Source organism: Cetorhinus maximus, chromosome 8 (genome assembly GCF_964194155.1).
Source record: "Cetorhinus maximus chromosome 8, sCetMax3.hap1.1, whole genome shotgun sequence".
Taxonomy (NCBI): domain Eukaryota; kingdom Metazoa; phylum Chordata; class Chondrichthyes; order Lamniformes; family Cetorhinidae; genus Cetorhinus; species Cetorhinus maximus.
Genome location: NC_135886.1, coordinates 62,629,360 through 62,651,083, shown reverse-complemented (window position 1 = coordinate 62,651,083; position 21,724 = coordinate 62,629,360). Strand labels below are relative to the sequence as shown.

The 21,724-nt window shown below is 48.2% G+C and overlaps 1 protein-coding gene across 1 annotated transcript in view; it reads left to right on the top strand.

Moving 5' to 3' along the window:
- LOC144683674 (diacylglycerol kinase eta-like) overlaps positions 1-21,724 on the top strand; it is a 207,596-nt gene that overhangs the window by 150,586 nt on the left and 35,286 nt on the right. The window contains exons 11-22 of the mRNA XM_078546935.1: positions 420-559; positions 6,374-6,455; positions 7,466-7,557; positions 8,916-9,015; positions 9,667-9,928; positions 11,213-11,335; positions 12,425-12,527; positions 16,034-16,141; positions 16,473-16,569; positions 17,094-17,201; positions 17,880-17,993; positions 20,900-21,034. Coding sequence (XP_078403061.1) covers positions 420-559; positions 6,374-6,455; positions 7,466-7,557; positions 8,916-9,015; positions 9,667-9,928; positions 11,213-11,335; positions 12,425-12,527; positions 16,034-16,141; positions 16,473-16,569; positions 17,094-17,201; positions 17,880-17,993; positions 20,900-21,034 — 1,464 coding nt within the window. The remainder of the gene's footprint in view (positions 1-419; positions 560-6,373; positions 6,456-7,465; positions 7,558-8,915; positions 9,016-9,666; positions 9,929-11,212; positions 11,336-12,424; positions 12,528-16,033; positions 16,142-16,472; positions 16,570-17,093; positions 17,202-17,879; positions 17,994-20,899; positions 21,035-21,724) is intronic.

The following is a 21,724-nucleotide window of genomic DNA, read 5'->3' as shown; positions in this document are numbered from 1 at the left end:
TGCTGGGGTGATACTGAGCTCAGACAGGAAGGGACGGGACGGAGCTCAGACGGAGGGGATGGGGACGGGACGGAGCTCAGACGGAGGGGATGGGGACGGGACGGAGCTCAGACGGAGGGAGAGGGGATGGGACGGAGCTCAGACGGAGGGGGAGGGGACGGGACGGAGCTCAGACGGAGGGGGAGGGGACGGGACGGAGCTCAGACGGAGGGGGAGGGGACGGGACGGAGCTCAGACGGAGGGGGAGGGGACGGGACGGAGCTCAGACGGAGGGGGAGGGGACGGGACGGAGCTCAGACGGAGGGGGAGGGGACGGGACGGAGCAGAGAGACAGGGACAGGACTGAGTGTGTAATTGTGGCCGTTTGGTCTGATTATGAGTTAGTTGAGATTGCTGAAGTAATTTACTCTCTTTGCCAGTGTAAGCTGGGCGTGCTGCCCCTGGGGACAGGCAATGACCTGGCGAGGGTACTCGGCTGGGGTGGATTATGTGATGACGATGCGCAGCTTCCTCAGGTTGTGGCCAAGCTGGAACGTGCCACCACCAAGATGCTGGACAGGTAAGGGTGTCCCCATCATTGGCATGTTTTCATGCTCATCTCTCTCCCATTTCTCACCTGCCCACCAGGCAGCTTCAATCCTTTATTTCTGGTATCATACAGCACAGAAGGAGGCCATTTGGCCCATCGTGCCTGTGCCAGCTCTGTGAAAGAGCTAGCCAATTAGTCTCATTCCCCCTGCTTTCCCCCCCATTGTCCTGAACATGCTTCTTTTCAAGTATTTATCCAATTCCCTTTTTAAAGTTATTATTGAATCTGCTTCCACCACCCTTTCTGATAGCGCACTGCAGGTCACAACAATGTGCTACTTAAAAATGTTCTCCTCATCTCACCCCTGGCTCTTTTGCCATTTATGTTAAATCTGTGACCTTTGCTGACAGTATCCCCTTTTTTAATCTATTAAAACCCCCACCATTTTAAACACCTGTACTCATATCATCTACTCCTCTGAACTCTCCTCCTTTATCTAAAGTCCACACCCCCCTCACTCTCCCTCTCCCTACATTCTCACTGCTGGAATCAGGAGCACCCTACACCAATTCCCATTCCCAGGCATCCTCCCTCCCCCTCGGACTGCCCTTTCTCTGACAATCTGCAAACTGCAAATCGATCATGAATGGATATGTGACCATTCCTTCTTGGTGTTGCTCTCATCCCTTCACCTGGGTGATATCCTGCACTATGGGCTTCTCCCCATCGCCTGGGCGTCTCAATAAAACACACCAGGTGAGAGCAGGAATCAACTGAAGGAGCTGATTGGGTGTTTGTGTTCAGCACTCTGACTATTCTGTGCCTCTCACATTGCAATTTGATCAATACAAAAACAGAATTACCTGGAAAAACTCAGCAGGTCTGGCAGCATCAGTGGAGAAGAAAACAGTTGACGTTTCGAGTCCTCATGACCCTTCAGCAGATCTGCCGAAGGGTCATGAGGACTCTAAACGTCAACTGTTTTCTTCTCCACCGATGCTGCCAGACCTGCTGAGTTTTTCCAGGTAATTCTGTTTTTGTTTTGGATTTCCAGCATCCACAGTAGCTTTTAGCTTTTTGTTTTTATAGCAATTTGATCAATGTTGTGTGGAGGGCTCCCCCTGCTGGTTCACGCAGTCCAGTAAATCTTCCATCTGCCCTGAATTAACTGCTTCTGCAATAGCAGCGAATGTTGCCAATGTCTCTTCCTGCAACCAGTAATGCAGACACTTCATGGAGAGAATCTCACTCTCAATCCCCATTTTATAGAGTTTCACCATCAGAACCACATTTTATGGAGTATTTTATCCATCAGATCTCCATTTTATGGAAAATGACGAAAAGATAAGTAGGAAAGTAAGTTGTGAAGAGGACATAGGGAGGCTACAAAGGGATATAGATAAGTTAAGTGAGTGGGCAAAGACCTGGCAAGTGGGCCAGAACGTAAAATACCACAAAATGGGTGGGTGGGTTTTGTGTTTTAATCATTTCCTCATCCACGGGCTGGATAAAAGGGGCAGCATCACCTCCTCTGTCATTGCCAGTCCGTTGCTGTGTGAGTACAGAGTTGTCCCAGAGTTTCTTTCCAGTTTCTTGGCATCTTGTACGATTGTCAAGCCGGCCTTCCAGCATCTCAGGTCCTCATCTTCCCTGGAAGGTTCCCCTGAGTGTAGCAGCTCAGAGCTCCTTCATTTTCAAGGCACAGCTCCTCTGTATCCTATCTAATGGGGATAGTGTATCCACCAGTGGAACCTCCTCTGAAGAGGAAGAGAGGGGCAGGAGGGAGAGGAGGCCAGGTGGGTTTGGGCAGTGTCCCAGGAACCAACCTTTAAGAGGAGAGGCACGGGCTCAGCTGGTGCAGGGTCAGCAGGGAGGCCAAGGCGGGAGGGCACATCACCCAAGAACTGAGGCTGAGGAGAGATACAACAGGAGCCATGCCTCCACAAGGGCGGTGGTGGAGAGAACCATCGGGCTGCTGAAGATGCGTCTCAGATGCCTGGATCGATCAGCGGGAGATTTGCAGTATCTTCCAGAATGTGACTCCCTCATAATCATTGCATGCTGCGCCCTGAACAACCTGGCACTGGCAAGGGGGAACCCACTGGAGGCTGAGGAAAGCGAGGCAGCTCCACAGGCCATGGAGGATGACTCCAGTGATGGCTCGGAGGAAGAGCCTGTGGGGGTGCAGGATGAGGACCTCGAGGCAGAGGACAGGAACCCTCATGGAGTCAGGGACACCAGGGATGCTTTGATCCAGTGAAATTCCTGCTAGGCATCCAAGGCATCGATGCCTCGTCAAGACAATGGCACTGTCTCCTTTGCTAACAATCAATAAATGAGAACCCAACCCAGTACGCCAGCACCACACAGCGCCATACTTTTACAAGCCTGTGCTGCATCTGGCATCGATTCAAACCATCCAAACAACTCAGCCATTTAATTCAAATAAATGTTTCTGTTACTTCACATGAATAAACAAAAAATAAAGTGTCCACCCTTAACACATGAGTAAAAACAAAAACACAAATAACGTCACCTGTTTAGTCTGTGGGTGCTGCATCTTGGTGCCAACCCCCCCCACCCCCACCCTCGCTGACAGTGGTGTTGGGGGCAGCCGGCTGACTCTGGTGTCCTGGGGACCCTGGTGACCTTGACAGTGGTCCTCTAGCCGCCGGAGCCTGAGCAGTCTCCGCCTGGGAGGGTGCGTCCAGCCCCACAGCTGGGCACTCCTCAGTCACTGCAACATCATCAGATGCAGTGGCCACTGGCAGAGGGGCAGAGGAGCTGGTGCTCTTGTCCACAGTGCCCTGAGAGAAGCCCATAGAGACGCCAGGCAGCTCGTCCACCAGCATGAGGTACGTTTGCACCTCCATACTCACCATTGATAGACGGGCACCCAGCAGGGAGACTAGGTGCCTCATCCATCTCTCACTGGCAGTAACCTCCTGGGGTCACTGCCTCTGTGAGGACTCGCAGGCCTGAGTACAACCCCAGGAACCCCTGAGTCTGCTCCTGAAGCTGCCTGTCCATGAGAGTTGCCACTCTCTCAATGGAGGAGGCTGTGTGCTCGGTGTTAAGGGTCAACACAGAAATCAGGCTCCGCATGGACTCCTCCATGACGGAGACCATGGCACGCAGACCCTCATGGATCTCCACCCGATCTCCTCACGCATCCCACTGGACATCCAGCATCTGTCGCCTGATGGACAACTCCAGAGTCTTGTCAACTGCCTCAGATGCAGCATGGTCCTGATCTCCAGCTGTGCTCCCGCTGTCGGCTCCCTGGGATCTCTCTGCCTTTGCCAGCTCCTCAAGTGAGTGTGATATGCCCTCACTGCTGTGCATTACCCGCGGAGCCGAATAACTAATACCCACTGACGTGTGAGTATCTGCACTGGTACCTGGTTCAGAGAGATGGTGTGACGCTGGTGCAGGTGCGATGTCTTCCTCAGAGCTGAATTGGGGGGGGTCCTCGGGGTCACCGGTGGCTCCTGCGGATGGTGCATCTGTGGGAAGGAAGCAAAAGATCAGTAAGTTGAATCATCATGGTCGCTCTGCATGCTAGACGGGCTGAGGAGACAGTGTAGACCTGCTGCATGGAGCCATCTGTACTGGAGTTTCACTGGGCTCTCTGGCTACGACAGTTCAGTTTCTGATGAGAGGAGCCCGATATGTTTCCAGTACCCACCCCACACACACCTGTCACCTGCACTCTTACCTTCACCCGAGACCCCCACCTCACCGCGACTGGAGGAGCAAGCTGGCCGGTGACATTCCAGCTCCAGTGCATTGCTTTCATACTTTGTGAGGATGCACAGATTTGGAACTCCTCCACCCGTTCCGCGGCGCTCAGCAGTGTTATGATTGCTCTTCCCCTGACAGGGAAAAATAGCCTCATTATTGCTCCGTCTCCCTGAAGGCCCTTTCCAGTTCCATCCCCCCCATCCCGCCACCCCTTCCCTCCCACCTGGGCATTAGGCGGCCATGTCACTCTGGTACATCCCACCCTGCAATGCACTGAAGCCACTCGTGCTGACATCCCAGCCTTGGCAAGGCTTCAGTACCAGTTGGTATACACACTCTTAGAGCCCTGAACGTTCTGAGAAATGGGCACCGCACTGAAGTTCTCCACACAGGTCCTGCCATTTCTGCACTTACCCTTGCTGACCGTAGCAGATCATTGAACCTTATGCGGCACTGAAGCCACATGCGGCACACCACATCGTGCCCACTGACTTGGGCAGTGACCTCTGTCCGGGCCTTCTTGGTCAGGTGGGACAATCTTCTCTTATTGTCCCTGAGCAATAAAATGTGCCGCCTGGTACTGACCTCCTCCACCCAGGACTCACCTGAGAAACAGGGGGCAGGATGCCCACCCAAGTTGCCCTCCCGCCTTCCATGACCACCAGATGCTGAGGCCATGACTGTTCACCAGGATACGTCTTGAGCAGCTTTATCCTTCCCCACAACTCCTGGCAGCCTTTAGGGAGCTGCCTATTCAGTTTTGAACACTCCGCAGGGTCCCCATTGGACTCGGCGCTTGACACATTCCCGCCCCTGTGCACGGAGAATGCGTGCAGCGGTCATGTTTCACGCTGGGCGGGCTTTAATTGGCCACCCAGTGTAAGATGGCGTTCACAGCGCGACCTTGGCTGGGAATGGATTTTACATCTGCTTCTAGCCATGCCAATGTTGGGTGCACCCCAAGGGTGAAATTCAGGCCATGCAGTATAATGCGGGAAAATGTGAAATTGTTCATTTTGGCAGGAAGAATAAATAAGAAGCTTATTATCTAAATGGTGGGAGATAGCAGAGCTCTGAGATTCAGAGGGACCTGGGTGTTCTAGTGCATGAATCACAAAAGGTTAGTGTGCAGGTACAGCAGGTAATTAGGAAAGCTAATAGAATGTTATCATTTATTGTGAGAATTGAATTACAAAAATTATGCAAACGTTATGCTTCAGTTGTACAGGGCACTGATGAGACTACATCTGGAGGACTGTGTACAGTGTCGTGCTGGTCTCCTTATTGAAGGAAGGATATAAATGTGTTAGAAGCAATTCAGAGAAGGTTTACTAGCCTAATAGCAGGAATGGGTGGATTGTCTTATGAGGAAAGGTTGAACAGGTTAGGCTTGTATTCACTAGATTTTAGAAGAGTAAGAGGCGACTTAATTGAAATCTTTAAGATCCTGAGGGGTCTTGCTACAGTGGATGTATAGAGGATGTTTCCTCTTATGGGAGATTCTAGAACTAGCGGGTCACTGTTTAAAAATAAGGGGTCACTTGTTTAAGACAGAGATGAGGAGAAATTTTTTCTGAGACGTGAGTCTTTGGAACTCTCTTCCTCAAAAGGCGGTGGAAGCAGAGTCTTTGAATATTTTTAAGGCAGGGCTAAATAGATTCATGATTAACAAGGGGGTGAAAGGTTATCAGGAGTAGGCGGAAGGTTAGAATTAGATCTTATTGAATGGCAGAGCAGGCTCGAGGGGCTGAGTGGCCTCCTCCTGCTCCTAATTTGTATGTTCATGTGTAATTTCATCACCTGAACCCCATTTTATAGAGAATTTCACCGTCAGATCCCCATTTTATTGTGGGAGTCTGACTTTTAGGATTGCTTTTCATTGAGTCTTCTCCTTTCTCAATACACAGTGTTATGTTCTGTTATGCCTCTGGAAGTGATTGTTTGGAGGAATGGCTGTGAGTTTTTGTCCTACTTGGGGAGCGGGGCTTCTCTCTTTGTGAATAGTTTGGGGACATACAGTATCAGCCTCACCCCCTCAGCTCACAGAGACTAATCAGTGTATGACAGTGATGACTGGCTGGTGAATTCTCTTCCCCACAGGTGGAGCATCATGACGTATGAAGCAGCAACAAAACCACCTCCCATCGTGACAGAAGATGAGGTTTACAACTCCCAGGTGCAGGTATGAGAGTTCCATGGTAAATACTGACGTTCATGGGCTCCAATATATATCTGAGAAGTTAACCATTTGTCCATTTGTGAGGAAGCTTTGGTCAGATGGAAAAAGCCACAAGTTTTACATTTGAGCATTTGACAGATGAATTTCACAAAATAAAATCTTCACAAAGTCAAATCATAGGCACAATTTGTTTGAAGGAATTTACAACAAAAGTGGTTGGAATCTAAATACAGTAATGGTTGTATTGTCATCAGTGTGATCAACAAGGAGAAGGGCAAGAATTGTTCTTATAATCCCTCATGTACAGTTAGTGCCCCCCCCACCCCCCCGTGCGGTGCCCGTCGCCCGGTCAGCGCCCCCCGTGCAGTGCCCGTCGCCCGGTCAGCACCCCCCCCCCCTCCCCGTGGTGCCCGTCGCCCGGTCAGCGCCCCCCCCTCCCCGTGGTGCCCGTCGCCCGGTCAGCGCCCCCCGTGCGGTGCCCGTCGCCCGGTCAGCGCCCCCCGTGCGGTGCCCGTCGCCCGGTCAGCGCCCCCCGTGCGGTGCCCGTCGCCCGGTCAGCGCCCCCCGTGCGGTGCCCGTCGCCCGGTCAGCGCCCCCCCGTGCGGTGCCCGTCGCCCGGTCAGCGCCCCCCGTGCGGTGCCCGTCGCCCGGTCAGCGCCCCCCCCCCCCTCCCCGCGGTTCCCGTCGCCCGGTCAGCGCCCCCCCCCCTCCCCGTGGTGCCCGTCGCCCGGTCAGCGCCCCCCCCCTCCCCGTGGTGCCCGTCGCCCGGTCAGCGCCCCTCCCCTCCACGCGGTGCCCGTCGCCCGGTCAGCGCCCCCCCCCCCACCTCCCCGCGGTGCCCGTCGCCCGGTCAGCGCCCCCCCCCCTCCCCGCAGTGCCCGTCGCCCGGTCAGTGCCCCCCTCCCCGCGGTGCCCGTTCTAAGCTCCTACAATCCGTGCTCTAAGGTGCCTGCATAAAGAGGTGCAGTGGATTGGTTTAATAATCTGTGCTATTGCCGTTCTCTTTCCCCCAGGATCCAATATCTCAGTACGCCGATTCTGTTGTTTATCATTTAACAAAAGTACTGGATTCCGATCAACACTCTGATGTTATTTCTTCCGCCAAGTAAGTTTCTTTTCCCTGTACAATATTAATTTGTTTGTTTGATTTTGTTGGACCTGGTTAGTGCAGTTCTGTTCACCAGCAGGCTTCAGGCACGAGGCGCTCCGACATGTCCTTCTAGCTCTGTGGAGTTTTGGTGTCAGCAGTAATAACTGAGTTTGAGTTCCTCACTGATGGTGTAATTTTCTGCCTATCATTCAGTTGTCTCATCTCCTATATTGTGCTCTTCACTCTCATGCCCTATACATGGGTCAGGCCGGACTGTGAGTGACACCAGGTTGGAAACATGAGCTTGGCAATGCCCTGAGACCTTGAGACTGTACAGGAGGAAGATCACCCGAGGACTCCCCCTGCTAGCCAGGGACTCCCAGTTGAAATGTTGGATCAGGGGAGCATAGAGTCAGGATCAGCTGTGATACCTCGAATCCTCTACCAGCCCATCCTGAGTCACAAACCATGAGTTGGCACTGGTCCCTGTAGGTTCAGATCCCAGGTATGAGCCAGTACCTTTGGTTGGAGGGGGAAGGAAATGTAAAAGTAGAGGCACAGCACTGGCCTGAGTGAGTACATCAACTTATTCCAGAGACAGCAGTTTGAAGGAGGGGAGAGATCATGGACCCTCTCTGCCCTGTGAATACAAGGAACCCTGGGCTACAGAGGGTGCACTGACCTGGGTAAAATCACCAGCATCCACTGCTCGGATATGAATTCTCTTCCGAAGCAAAGCCATGAGATGGAGTTAGTTTTAAAGAAGTCAGGCCACTTAGAGAATGGTAACAAGGCAATGATTGAGAGTTTGTCTCCGGGCACTAACACCATCAGTTATACCAGCCTTTACAAAATACCATTCTTTAAAATATAAGAACTCCAATTACATGAGCATGAGAAAATTAGAGCAGTTTACAGCCTCTGGGCTGAGCATTCCAATGAAAACCTCTGCCCCTCGTTTGAATCAATGACTGAACCATGTAGAGCTTGTCCAGAGAGCTTGGTTTGTAACACCAGTTGGCTGAATCCACTTAAGGGACAATCAATAGTCTGTACATGAACATCAGGCCAGGTACCGATGGAAAGCTAGTCCACCTGTTATTCACAGTGACAGAGCAGAGGTAAGGGTAACACTGCCCCTCATTCTGCTGGAGCTGGAGGTCCTGGTGCAGCAGGTGGACCACAAGAGGGCAGGCCTAACTGGGCCTGAAAACACCTCTTATAGTTAAAGAGCAGGCACACATGAGAGGTCAATGCTGTGTATCTCACCCCCTCTCTGCATCCTTCCTCCCTTTGTTCTTCTTCTCTTCAATACCCCCTCCTGTTTCTTCAGCCCCTGCCCTTATTTTTGCTGATATTCTGCTAATCTGCAGGTTTCTCTGTGGGACAGTCAGTGACTTCATCGCTGAAGTTGGAAAAGCCTACAAGAAGGCAGAGGAAAACCAGGAAGAAGCAGATGCAATGGCCAGTAAGGTGAGTGTTTACGTCACAGAAATAAATTCTATTCAGGGGTGCCCTGAACCATGTGAGAACTCAAATAGCCAGGCAGTGAAGGCCAGAGCCTAGTCTTTATACATTTACAAGTATTTATTCACAGAGACACACATTGCACATTGTGCACCTTCAATATAAAATCCCCAATTAATGCCCATCATCTGAATACAATTAAACACCCAATTAATATGCAATTAACAAACCCTACCTTAGAAAGAGTTGTAGCTGTGCCCCAGGAAGAGCCATATCCCAGAAATGGGCATTCCCCCAAGCTGTAAATGTAATTTGAATGTCCCCCGAAGGAGGTGATGTTCTCCCTTGAAGCAAGGAGGCCACTTGCCACAGATTGCAGCCTGTGGAAAAATTCTGTGCACAACATGAGAGGCTGTTGTGCTGCAGCGACCACACAGCTCTGGCTCACCAGGAGACTCTCCCACTCTTATCACCATCCATAGGCGTATCAGAAGGATTTACAGGTTAATACTCAGTCAGTTTGCCCATATCATGAATGCACATTCCATTCCCATCAAGTCCTGGAGTGGGAATATGAACCCGGAGCTTCTGGTTCAGATGTGGGAATGCTACCCAATAAGACCTCCATGAGGTGATTTGACTGTTTCTCTCACCCAGTGTGCAATGTTAACCCAGAAGCTGGACTCCCTGGTGAAGGCTCTCAGTGATGAAGCACAGGCAGTCATAGTTCCTGCTGGCATCTCCCCATCAGCCACTGCTGATCAAAGTGAGAAGCAATGTACAGAAAATGGAGGACACCAAGAAAAGCTTCCAGACGCAAACGCTGTACCCAAAATATTCAAGTCAAAGGAGCAACTTATGTTACGAGCCAACAGCTTGAAGAAAGCCCTGAGGCAGATCATCGAACAAACAGAAAAAGGTAACACTATCACAAAGATCTATCTCTCCATGTTTTGTCAGTCAAGGAATTAGGGCAAGATTGGGTCAGAGCCAGATTGGAGCTCCCTCTGTACCACATCAGCATGGAATGGGTCAGACTGTGATGGGACCCTATACATTGGGTCAGGTATTGAATGGGTCAGACAGTGTTTCGATCCTCTTCACTGAGTCAGGCGTGGAGCGGATCAGACTGCGATGGGCCCTGCTCAGATTTGGTTTCCCCAGCCTCTGAGTAACGTTCTGTAACTGCAGAGTTTAGGTTTACAATAACGTTTCAATAAATTATTATTTCTCGGTTGTAATGATTGAGGTGATGTTATTACCTCATGTCATAGTTGATCCCAATGTGGGGTTAAGGAAGGGAAAGTGGCAGTGACCCTCTATCCCTTGACTGCTGCTGGAACGTATGCAGGTGTGGTTGTTGCATGAGGTTCAGCTGTGATGCCTCTCATAGTTGGCCAGCTAACAGTCACATATGCAATATGGGGAACAGGGGAGAGATGCCGTGTCGGTATGTACAGCCATAGGCTGGCAAGAATAGGGCATGTGGGTGAGGCCACAAGGAAGGGATGGAAGAAAATGAGGACTTTGTAAAAATGTCACTGAAAGCCTCTCCATACAGAGGGACATTATCCAATTTCCTGCTCCCAATGAGATGCTTCGACGACTGGGGGTGCTGATTGAACCTTCATATCTCTTTTAGCTTGAAAATCCAGCACAGTGATCGCCCAGATTTTTGATAGGCTCTGCGAACGAGGCTACAAACCATCAAACTGAGGTGGAAGTGACCTCTAACAAACACACGCTTGTACAACCCCTTTCATAACCTCAAGCTATCTCAAAACTCTTTACAATGATAACGTACTTCTGAAATGTGGATATTGTTTTAGCGTTGGAAATGTTGCAGCCAATCCATGCATAGCAAGATCTCACAAGCAGTAGTGCAATAGTGCCCAGACAATCTGTTTTTGTAATGTTGGGTCAGGGATAAATATTATGGACACCGGGGTGAAGTCCCCCTCTCATCTTAAGTAGTCCACCTGGGAGGGCAGATGGGACCTTGGTTTAACATCACATTCAAAAGACAACATTGCAGCACTCCCTCAGTGCTGCACAGTGAATGTCAGCCTGGATTATGAGCTCAAATCTCTGGAGTGGGGCTTGAACCCATCACCAGTGAGGAGAGAAACTTGGAAATGAGCCAAAGCTGGCATTGTATTCATCCCTCAGAACTTCACCATCAAACTGTTATCTTCTCTCACAGTGGTTGATGAACAAAACCGACAGAGTCAGGTGATTCGCAGCTCTTCCTCAAACTTTAACTTTCTCGCTATTTCACTCGAGGGAGAGAGTTCAGAGGAGCTGAGACAGAAGGACGCCGAGACAGGTGAGCCAGACACTGCCTTGAAAGCTGGAAACAAACATGAGGATGAGAGCCAGTGAATTAGTCTGACATGGGTTAATGTGTCAACGTTGTCCTGACTCCTTCCCCACTGTGGGAAGGAGTATTGTTTCAATAAGGTTTCACTGTGCATCTTACACAACATCTGATGCTCAAGAGGTCAGAATCCTTTCCTGTATATGTCACCAGGTTCTGTACCTGGTGGTGGAGCATCCTCACTCTGCAGAGCCTGCTCTGCTGCCAGGCTGTTTGGGTAGTGTGGCCTGCTGGAGCCTGCACATCTGATTTTCATTTGTCCCTATAGACAGACCTGTGCTGTGTGCTGAGCAGGAACCTCTGTCCTCCTGCCTGCATGTCATCAGGAACTTGCTGCAATGTTGGACTGAGTGCCGGAGTCGCCACCTGTTACAATGTCCCTGCTGCTGGAGTACACAGACATACTGTAGGGCACCTTTTACACACAGATTTAATTGACATAAAGCAGAGCGGCGGTTGTCTATGCTATTGATCACAAAATAAGAGGTTTTTTTAAATGAACCCACGTATTATATTTTCACTGAGCCAGTTCCAGTGACCAATCACGATGTCCAACCATGTTACACATTCCCAAAGCACATTCCCACCACCTAAACACACTGGGCAGGTCTCAATGAATCAATTGTAAAGGAGACGATACCTGTCATGGCTACTGAGAGTGACGCTCGCTGTTTCCGCGCGGAGCGTGACGCTCGCTGTGACCGCGCGGAGCGTGACGCTCGCTGTGACCGCGCGGAGCGTGACGCTCGCTGTGACCGCGCGGAGCGTGACGCTCGCTGTGACCGCGCGGAGCGTGACGCTCGCTGTGACCGCGCGGAGCGTGACGCTCGCTGTGACCGCGCGGAGCGTGACGCTCGCTGTGACCGCGCGGAGCGTGACGCTCGCTGTGACCGCGCGGAGCGTGACGCTCGCTGTGACCGCGCGGAGCGTGACGCTCGCTGTGACCGCGCGGAGCGTGACGCTCGCTGTGACCGCGCGGAGCGTGACGCTCGCTGTGACCGCGCAGAGTTCTAACCTGATCTTTTATTGATGCACTAGGAGGGGTAAGAAGAGGCACATTGACTTCCATGGCATCCACCATATTCCTTGATCAATCTGATGGATCCAGTGCTCTCAGTTTCACCGAGGAGCCCAGTTCATTGTAAGTGAATATCATCCAAATATCCTCTCAATTTTACCCAATACATCCTGCACTGATTGAAACTTAGAATCCAGAATTCGCACAAGTAGGAGAGTCTCAGTGTGTGTCCTATTAATTTATTTGTTCACCATAACATTTGGGATGTGGATGGAAATATTGCTTTAGCTCAAGTTGCCAGATGTAGCGTTCCATGGTTTAATTGTTCTGTGTTTGATTATGAGAGTCTGGTATGCTCTTTGCTTGACTGGTTAAGCCTGGGCGTTGACTTCGAGTAAACAGACAGATCCAGAAGCTGAGCTGTAAGCATGAGTGCAACCATTTTGCAGAGATATTTTTAAAAGCCTGTAAATAAAGCTGCTACACATTTGGAAACTAATGTTGTCTCTGTATTGCTCTGAGAAAAATCAAACAAATAAAATATGCAACAATAGATATGACTCCATTGCAGAAGTCTGGGAAAGGTGAATTCTTTTGTGCATTTATCACCACCAATATCTAGATTCCAACTCCCAGGGCAAGTACAGCACAGGGTTAGATGCAGAGTAAAGCTCCCTTTACACTGTCACCATCAAACACTCCCAGGACAGGTACAGCATGGGGTTAGATACAGAGTAAAGCTCCCTCTACACTGTCCCCAACAAACACTCCCAGGACAGGTACAGCACGGGGTTAGATACAGAGTAAAGCTCCCTCTACACTGTCCTCATCAAACACTCCCAGGACAGGTATAGCACGGGGTTAGATACAGAGTAAAGCTCCCTTTACACTGCCCCCATCAAACACTCCCAGGACGGGTATAGCACGGGGTTAGATACAGAGTAAAGCTCCCTCTCCACTGTCACATCAGGCCCCAGCTAACGGATACAGTGCTCTGATTAATGGTGCACCTGAAAGATGTCACAAACTGTGTTTTCCCTTCACAAACACTGATCTGCTAACAGTATCCAGGATTTTCTAATTTGTTTTCAGATTCACAAGATATGTTCTGTACAGCATGCTACACACTGCCCCAGCAAGCACTCGCACAGTCATGGCATCTGTTAGGTACTGAATATTACAAATAACATAGATAAACCTCCATCCAGAATATCTGATCAAACTGGACAATGCCTTGACCAATCAGAATCAACCTGCAGTTTTGAATTTGAACAAAGCTGGGCAGTTAACTGTTCCATGCTGCATTCTCCATGGCAACACCTCCACTAATCAGTGTCCATTTGCCAACCAATCAGCACTCTCTTTGCATGCCGTATAAATCGCTGTTCCACCGTTACTGTTTTTTGTCTTGCAAGCTGTCCTGATGAGTGCAAGACAAAAAGCTTTGATAGCATGTATCTTTATTCAGCAATACTCTAGGGCAGGGGAGACCTCCGCAGTCTCCTGGCCAGCATTCATTCCCCAATCAGCATCACAAAGATCGATTTTCTGGTCATTATCACATTACTGTTTATGGGAACCTGCTGTGCACAAATTGGCTGCCATGTTTCTCATATTGCAACAGAGACTACACTTCAGAAAAGTATTTCATTGGCTGTAGAGCTCTTTGAGAGGGCTGGTAACCATTAAAAGTGCTATATAAATCCAAGTCTTTCTTTTAAGCTTTTGACCATCTGTCCTAATCTCTCCTTACAATCTTTCTTGTGAAATCCCTTCGACATTTTATTACAATAAAGGGGTGATATAAATACAAGTTGTTGCATTTGGCATTGACCCCTACAGAATCCAAATGAATAGTGTTGTCACAGCAGCAAGTAATTGTGAAGAGACACTGGAAATGCAAACTATCCTTCATTCTCTGCAGCATACTGGTTCACACCTATAAATGTAAAGCTGCCAGCCCTGCTGTCCTGTAAGTTTAGCTCAGTAGAATCATTTTTAACACTTAGAACACAAAGGTTTCCCTACCCCTCACCCTGTGCTGGCATATAGTCTGCAGTGTAATCTCATGTACCTGTTCTGGGAGTACTCAATGTCCTTATTAGTTGTGTAGAGTTGAAAATAACCAGATGGATTAAAATGAAAAAAAAAGTCACATCTCCCATTTGTAGAATGTAGAAAACCAATGTCTGCCTTGCGGAGGTGAACTGATGCTGTTGGTAAGAGTTTAATCTAATTTGTCACAGGAGTGGGGTCTAGGATATAGCAGTGGACAGGAGAGACGAAGTGCATAGAAACCAAAGAGATTGTGTAGAAAAAGCAGGCTGGAGGAATAAAGCAAGATTGACTAGTGTAGTGTTGGAATGGGAGCGAAACATTCCTGGTTATAATATATTCAGGAAGGTGAATGGAGGAATAAAACAGGGGGGTAGCAAGACTGATCAAAAATAATATTACAGTTCTGCAACAAGGACAAGATACTGGAGAGTTCAGAAGCTGCATCGATCTGGTTTGAGTTAAGGGACATAATAGGAGCTGCTACATTGTTGGGTGTTTACTATATACCCCAAATTGTGAGAAGAAGATAGAGGAGAAATCTGTACGCAAATTTCAGAGCAAGTTAACTTATTAGAGCAGTAATAATGGGCAACATTAATTACACAAGATAGACTGGAGGAAAAAAGTCAAGACAAGGAGAGTGAAGAATTCTTAAAATATATACAGAAGAAGTTTCTTAGACAATATACTTCAACTCAATGATATAATTAGGATGAAAGTATGGAAAGGGAAAAAGGGAAATCCAAAGTGAAAACATACAAGAAGGGCCAGAACAATGTAGAAGGCAATGTAATCTAAGTGGTACTATTTTGACGGGATGCACAAGCAGAGGGACTTGAGTATTCATATTCACAAATATTTGACGGGCAGGGCAAGTTGATCAGGCTGTTTGGAAAGCTTATGGGAAACTTAAGCTTTTTAAATGGAGCATTGAATACAAACACAAGGAAATCAGGCTAAACCTTTCCAAATCTCCGGTTAGGTCTCTGCTGGAACATTGTGTACAATACTGAGCTCCACACTTTAGAAAAGATATCAAAGCTCTGAAGAGGATACAGTGGAGTGTTACCACAATGATACCGTCGATTAGGGACTCCGGTTATGTAGGGAAATGGGAAAAGTTCAGATTGTTCTTCTCCTTAGAGCAGCCTGAATGTATAAGGGATAGAATGAATAAAGATCTTTAACATTGTGTGTGGTTTTAATAAAACAAATAAGGAGATTGTGTTTCTTCGGGAAAGTGGAGCAGTATCTAGAGGTCATCGATTTAACACAAGTGGCAAAAGAAATGGTGGAAATGGAGATCATATTATTCACAAAGTAGGTTAAGATCTGGAATGCACTCACTGAAATAGTGGTAGAAACAGATTCCATAGGAACATGAAGAGACCTTGGCCATGTACTTCAAGAGAACTAATTTGCAGAGTTATAGGGTAAAAACAAGGATGTGGGACTAAATCAGACAGCTCTTTTAATGTACCAGCTCAGTTATGACGGGCTGAATGGCCTCCTCCTGTACTATAGCATTCTATAATTTTATGATTCTAACTACTCTGTGCCAATTCTTCTAGGTCTTTCTCTGAGAAGTGTGTCATGAACAATTATTTTGGCATTGGGCTAGATGCCAAAATATCGCTGGAGTTCAACAACAAGAGGGACGAGCACCCTAAAAAATGCAGGCATGTGATTTCAATTTCCTTTCCTGTGCTCTGTGCCTTGTGTACGTGGAACAGCACTGACTGAGCAAAGTCTGTGCCAGACTCGATGCCCTGTATATATGATCTAACACACACTGGTCCAGGTCTGACCCAGGCTCAGTGACCTGTGTACAAGGAGTAACACAGACTGGTCCAGGTCTGACCCAGGCTCAGTGCCCTGTGTACAAGGAGTAACACAGACTGGTCCAGCTCTATATTAGCCACTGGTGCTGTATGAAATTCTGTAACAGTAAATATTAGAAATGGAGTTCACTGACATTCTGATGTTGAATTGTGTTTTTGTTTTGTTCAGAAGCCGAACTAAGAACATGATGTGGTATGGAGTCCTCGGCACCAAAGAACTCCTGCAGAGAACATACAAGAACTTAGAGCAGCGAGTCCATTTGGAGGTATAACGTCCGTTTGCCAGTGTTTGATGTAATATAAACAGAGAGCTGGGTGATACAATTGTTCAGAGTTCTCTGATCTCAGAGACTGGGATCCAGTGTAGCTCAATACATGTGCTGGCTGGAAGGCCCCTATGTAAAGCTGGCATTTAACTAACACTAGCTTGCTCAGATAGAAAAACAATAAAAATAGAGTTCACAGTTCATCTGTGTGTAAAATAAAAATTATCTCAATATTTCAAAATCTTTTCAGAGCTTCACTCTGTATCTAACCCTGCACTGTAATTGCTCTGGGAGTGTTTGATGGGGACAGCGTAAAGGGAGCTTTACTCTTTATCTAACTCCATGCTGTACAGTGTAGAAGGGGGTTTTCGCTGTATCCAACCCCATGCTCTACCTGCCCTGGGAGTGTTCGATGGGAGTGTGTTGGGCGCGCGCCCGCACACCTAGCTGAAAATCCTGTCCTGTGTAACGAATGGGCTGCAGCTAGGCATTCCTACAGATGTCTCTCTCTTTTTGTGTTACAGTGTGACGGAGTGTCCATCTCACTCCCCAGTCTCCAGGGACTCGCAGTGCTCAACATCCCCAGTTACGCTGGTGGGATCAATTTCTGGGGTGGAACAAAGGAAAATGATGTGAGTATCTCTGTACACTGTGTGGTCATTGATGTATCACATACAATGGTATTAGAGTACACTCCATATGAACACTAGTGGATACTATACACAAACATTAACCTTCATCACTGTGCATTGTGTATACCAGCACAAGGGCATTACTGTCTATTGCACATAGATATTAGAACTAATTAGCAAGGGAGTTTTCACATTTGCTGTGTTTGCTGTGACTGCAGGGAACACAGACACCACACATGCAGTCGCAGTGCCTGTGACGTCACTGCCAGTAATGCCTGCATCAAACAGGACTGCTCGTAACATTGAACAATGCAAAGATATTTTAATAAGTGCAGCACCAATGAAATGTATTTTTTCAAATGTATCTCCGACGTGCAGTGCCTTAAATGTTGTGTGATCTCTCTCTGACAGCCTAATACCATGGTTAAGGATTGCAGTTTTCACAGAATATTGCAGCCCAAAAACATCAGTTAAAAATCCTGGGATCGCGAATGCGATTGGCTCGTTGCCTCATTGGCACCGGGTGAGGCATTGCTGACAGTGAGCTGGGGGATCAAAGAACACAATGGTTCAAATGGACATGAAATGAGCATCATGTAATGAATGTGCTACAGTTGTTCCAGGCATTGGTTGTTGAGCCCAAACAGGCATGCCAGTAACCGTTAATTGTTGTTCTAGAATTATGGAGCACCGTCCTTCGATGACAAGAAGCTGGAGGTGGTGGCAGTGTTTGGGAGTATCCAAATGGCTGTTTCCAGGGTCATTAACCTACAGTATCACCGGATAGCACAGGTGAGTCTGGGGGGGGATAGCACCGGTGAGTCTGGGGGGGATAGCACAGGTGAGTTTGGGGGGGATAGCACAGGTGAGTCTGGGGGGGATAGCACAGGTGAGACTGGGGGAGAATAGCACAGGTGAGTCTGGGGGGGGATAGCACAGGTGAGTCTGGGGGGGGATAGCACAGGTGAGTCTGGGGGGGATAGCACAGGTGAGTCTGGGGGGGATAGCACAGGTGAGTCTGGGGGGGATAGCACAGGTGAGTCTGGGGGGATAGCACAGGTGAGTCTGGGGGGGATAGCACAGGTGAGTCTGGGGGGAATAGCACAGGCGAGTCTGGGGGGGATAGCACAGGCGAGTCTGGGGGGGATAGCACAGGTGAGTCTTGGGGGGGATAGCACAGGTGAGTCTGGGGGGGATAGCACAGGTGAGTCTGGGGGGGATAGCACAGGCGAGTCTGGGGGGGATAGCACAGGCGAGTCTGGGGGGGATAGCACAGGCGAGTCTGGGGGGGATAGCACAGGCGAGTCTGGGGGGAATAGCACAGGCGAGTCTGGGGGGAATAGCACAGGCGAGTCTAGGGGGAATAGCACAGGCGAGTCTGGGGGGAATAGCACAGGCGAGTCTGGGGGGAATAGCACAGGTGAGTCTGGGGGGAATAGCACAGGCGAGTCTGGGGGGAATAGCACAGGCGAGTCTGGGGGGAATAGCACAGGCGAGTCTGGGGGGAATAGCACAGGCGAGTCTGGGGGGAATAGCACAGGCGAGTCTGGGGGGGGAATAGCACAGGCGAGTCTGGGGGGGAATAGCACAGGCGAGTCTGGGGGGAATAGCACAGGCGAGTCTGGGGGGAATAGCACAGGCGAGTCTGGGGGGAATAGCACAGGCGAGTCTGGGGGGAATAGCACAGGCGAGTCTGGGGGGAATAGCACAGGCGAGTCTGGGGGGAATAGCACAGGCGAGTCTGGGGGGAATAGCACAGGCGAGTCTGGGGGGAATAGCACAGGCGAGTCTGGGGGGAATAGCACTGGTGAGTCTGGGGGGGAATGCACAGAATTATGGGATAGCATAGGTGCGACTGGGGGAACAGAAAAACATAAAATTTATACTTATGTAGTGCCATTCACTGCTACAGGCATTCCAAAGTGCTTTACAACCAATTTAGTACTTTTGAAGTGTTGCTCCCACAAACAACGATATGATAATTACCAGATCATTGTTTTTTGTGATGTTGATTGAGTGATAAATATTGGTAAGGGCAGTGAGGATAACTCTCCTGCTATGCTTTGACTAGTGTCAGGAGATAATTTATGTCCACCTGAAAGGCAGACAGGAGCTCAGTTTAACATCTTACCCAAGAGATGGCAGTTCCGACAATGCATCACTCCATCAGTACAGCACTGGAGTGTCAGCCTTGAGTTTTGTAATCAAGTCTTTGAGCAGGCCTTGAACACACAACCTTCTGACTGAGAGTTGAGAGTGCTACCAGCTGAACCAAGACTGACACCTATCAGACATTGTTATGTGAAAGCAGAGGTGATTCTGGAAGAACAGATGCAATGTGGGGTATACTATGCTAGGCAGTATAGTACACTTGAGTCCTGCGCTGTAAGGACCTTGAGTGTGTAGCAGTTGGAGAATGTAGATATGAGTGTAGATTCTGTGGAGCTTTGTTCGAAATGCTTTTGTAATGCATTTATTTTGCCAATCCACTTTCATTATATCCTACTCCCATTGATTGGAAGTTTGTTTGAGCTTTCCCCAAGCTGCTGGAGCTGCTTAAATTGTTTCATTTGAATTATTAGATGAATCACATCTTCCTCATGCACCAAGAAATGAACTGTGTGCATAGGTGGTGGTTATTGTATACTCACAATTTGATGTTGAACCCATTGTAGATTCACCTTTCTTTCTTTGATTGCCTGGGAATATAATTCATTCTTTTGCATGTTGAGTTTGGAGAATTTTGAAACGCTTGGAAGTAACAGACTAGATGAATTTCCCAGGATGATGTTCATACAACAGAATGTTGTGTGTTACAGGGGACTGAATTTTCTAATTTGTGTTATTCAATCTCTTTTAACCTGCTTAATGTCAATGGGCAATCTAATCTAGGAAGACTATATCCATGGTTATTCATTTTGATCTTATGGAAACATATAAGTTTGACAGGGTGGATGCTGAAAGGATGTTTCCCTTTGTGGGAGAGACTAAAACTAGGGGACGCAGTTTAAAAATAAGACCATTTAAGACGGAGATGAGGAGAATTTTTTTTTTCTCTCACAGGGCCGTGAATCTTGGGAACTCTCTTCCCCAGGGAGCGGTAGAGGCAGGGGCATTGAATATTTTTAAGGCAGAGGTAGATAGATTCTTGACCAAGGGAATCAAAGGGTATAGAGGGTACATAGGGTAGTAGCATTAAGGGTACATTCTGACCAGCCATGATCTTATTGAATAGCAAGCAGGCTCAAGGGGCTGAATGGCCTAGTCCTCCTAATTCCCATGTTTGTTGTTCCTATTTTCTGTATTTACCTCAAAATTATGAAATATAATGAGTAAATAGAAAGAAACTGTTTCCAGTGGCAGGAGGGTCGGTAACCAGAGGACTCAAATTCAATACAATTGGCAAAAGAACCAAGGGTGTGATGAGGGGAATTATTTTTACAGAGTTGCCATGATCTGGAATTTGCTATCTGAAAGGACAGTGGAAACAGGTTTAATAGTAACTTTCAAAAGAGAATTTGGTAATGCTTCAGAAAAGGAATAATTTTCTTCGCTATAAGGAAAGAGCAGGCGGAGGGGATAGTGGGGAGTGACTAACTAAATAGCTGTACTAATGAGCCAGGTATGAGCTCATGTATGTTTTGCTTTCAGTTATGAAGATGAAGGTTTGTTTAGCGTTTCCTGCTGTGTTGTTGCAGTGTCGCACGGTTAAGATCACCATCAGTGGAGATGAGGGTGTCCCAGTTCAGGTGGATGGTGAAGCCTGGATCCAACCTCCAGGAATTATCAAGATCCAGCATAAGAACAGGGCCCAAATGTTGACAAGGGACAGGGTAAGTGTTCAACAATGCCTTTCCTCCTGTTTTTACCCATGTGACCAGCCTTCTGATAAACTGGAGAATGTTGCTGGTGACTGGGATCTTTCCGGGTGTGTAAATGAATGGGATTTCTGCCAAAGTATGACAGTGAGGTGGGAAAAGCCTTGAGTAGAGTCAAGCCACTATCCTAGATTACCATTGGTTAGAAATGAGTTCAGAGGTCATTAATGAATGCTATTTTATACCTCGTCTTTGTGTAACCTTGAGTTATAATTGGATGTAGTTGCAGATCAATGTAGAGAAAGAACAATCAAAGAAAGTCTACTTAACCAGTAAGGTTCTTAATGGAGTGAATGGACAGTGAGCTCTTAGGTTGGAGATACACTGTTCTTTAAGGTGGAAATTAATATTACCAACTTTGGTTGGATGTATTCCAGGTTATTTCATCACGTGACCTACAACCACCCCACCCCTACCCTTCTGCCACCTGATGCATCCATCCTATCCACATATCCCTAAGGGAATCGAAGGAAATAGGCATAGGCAGGAAGATGGAGTGGAGCTAAGAAATCAGTCATGGTCTTGTAGAATTCATTAAAGGGTCAACTGGCCTACTCCCACTCCGATTTCTTATATTCTTATTCATTCTCATGGTGCCCTGCCTTCCCAAGCCAAAGGGAACTGAACAAAAGATTTACTACTTGA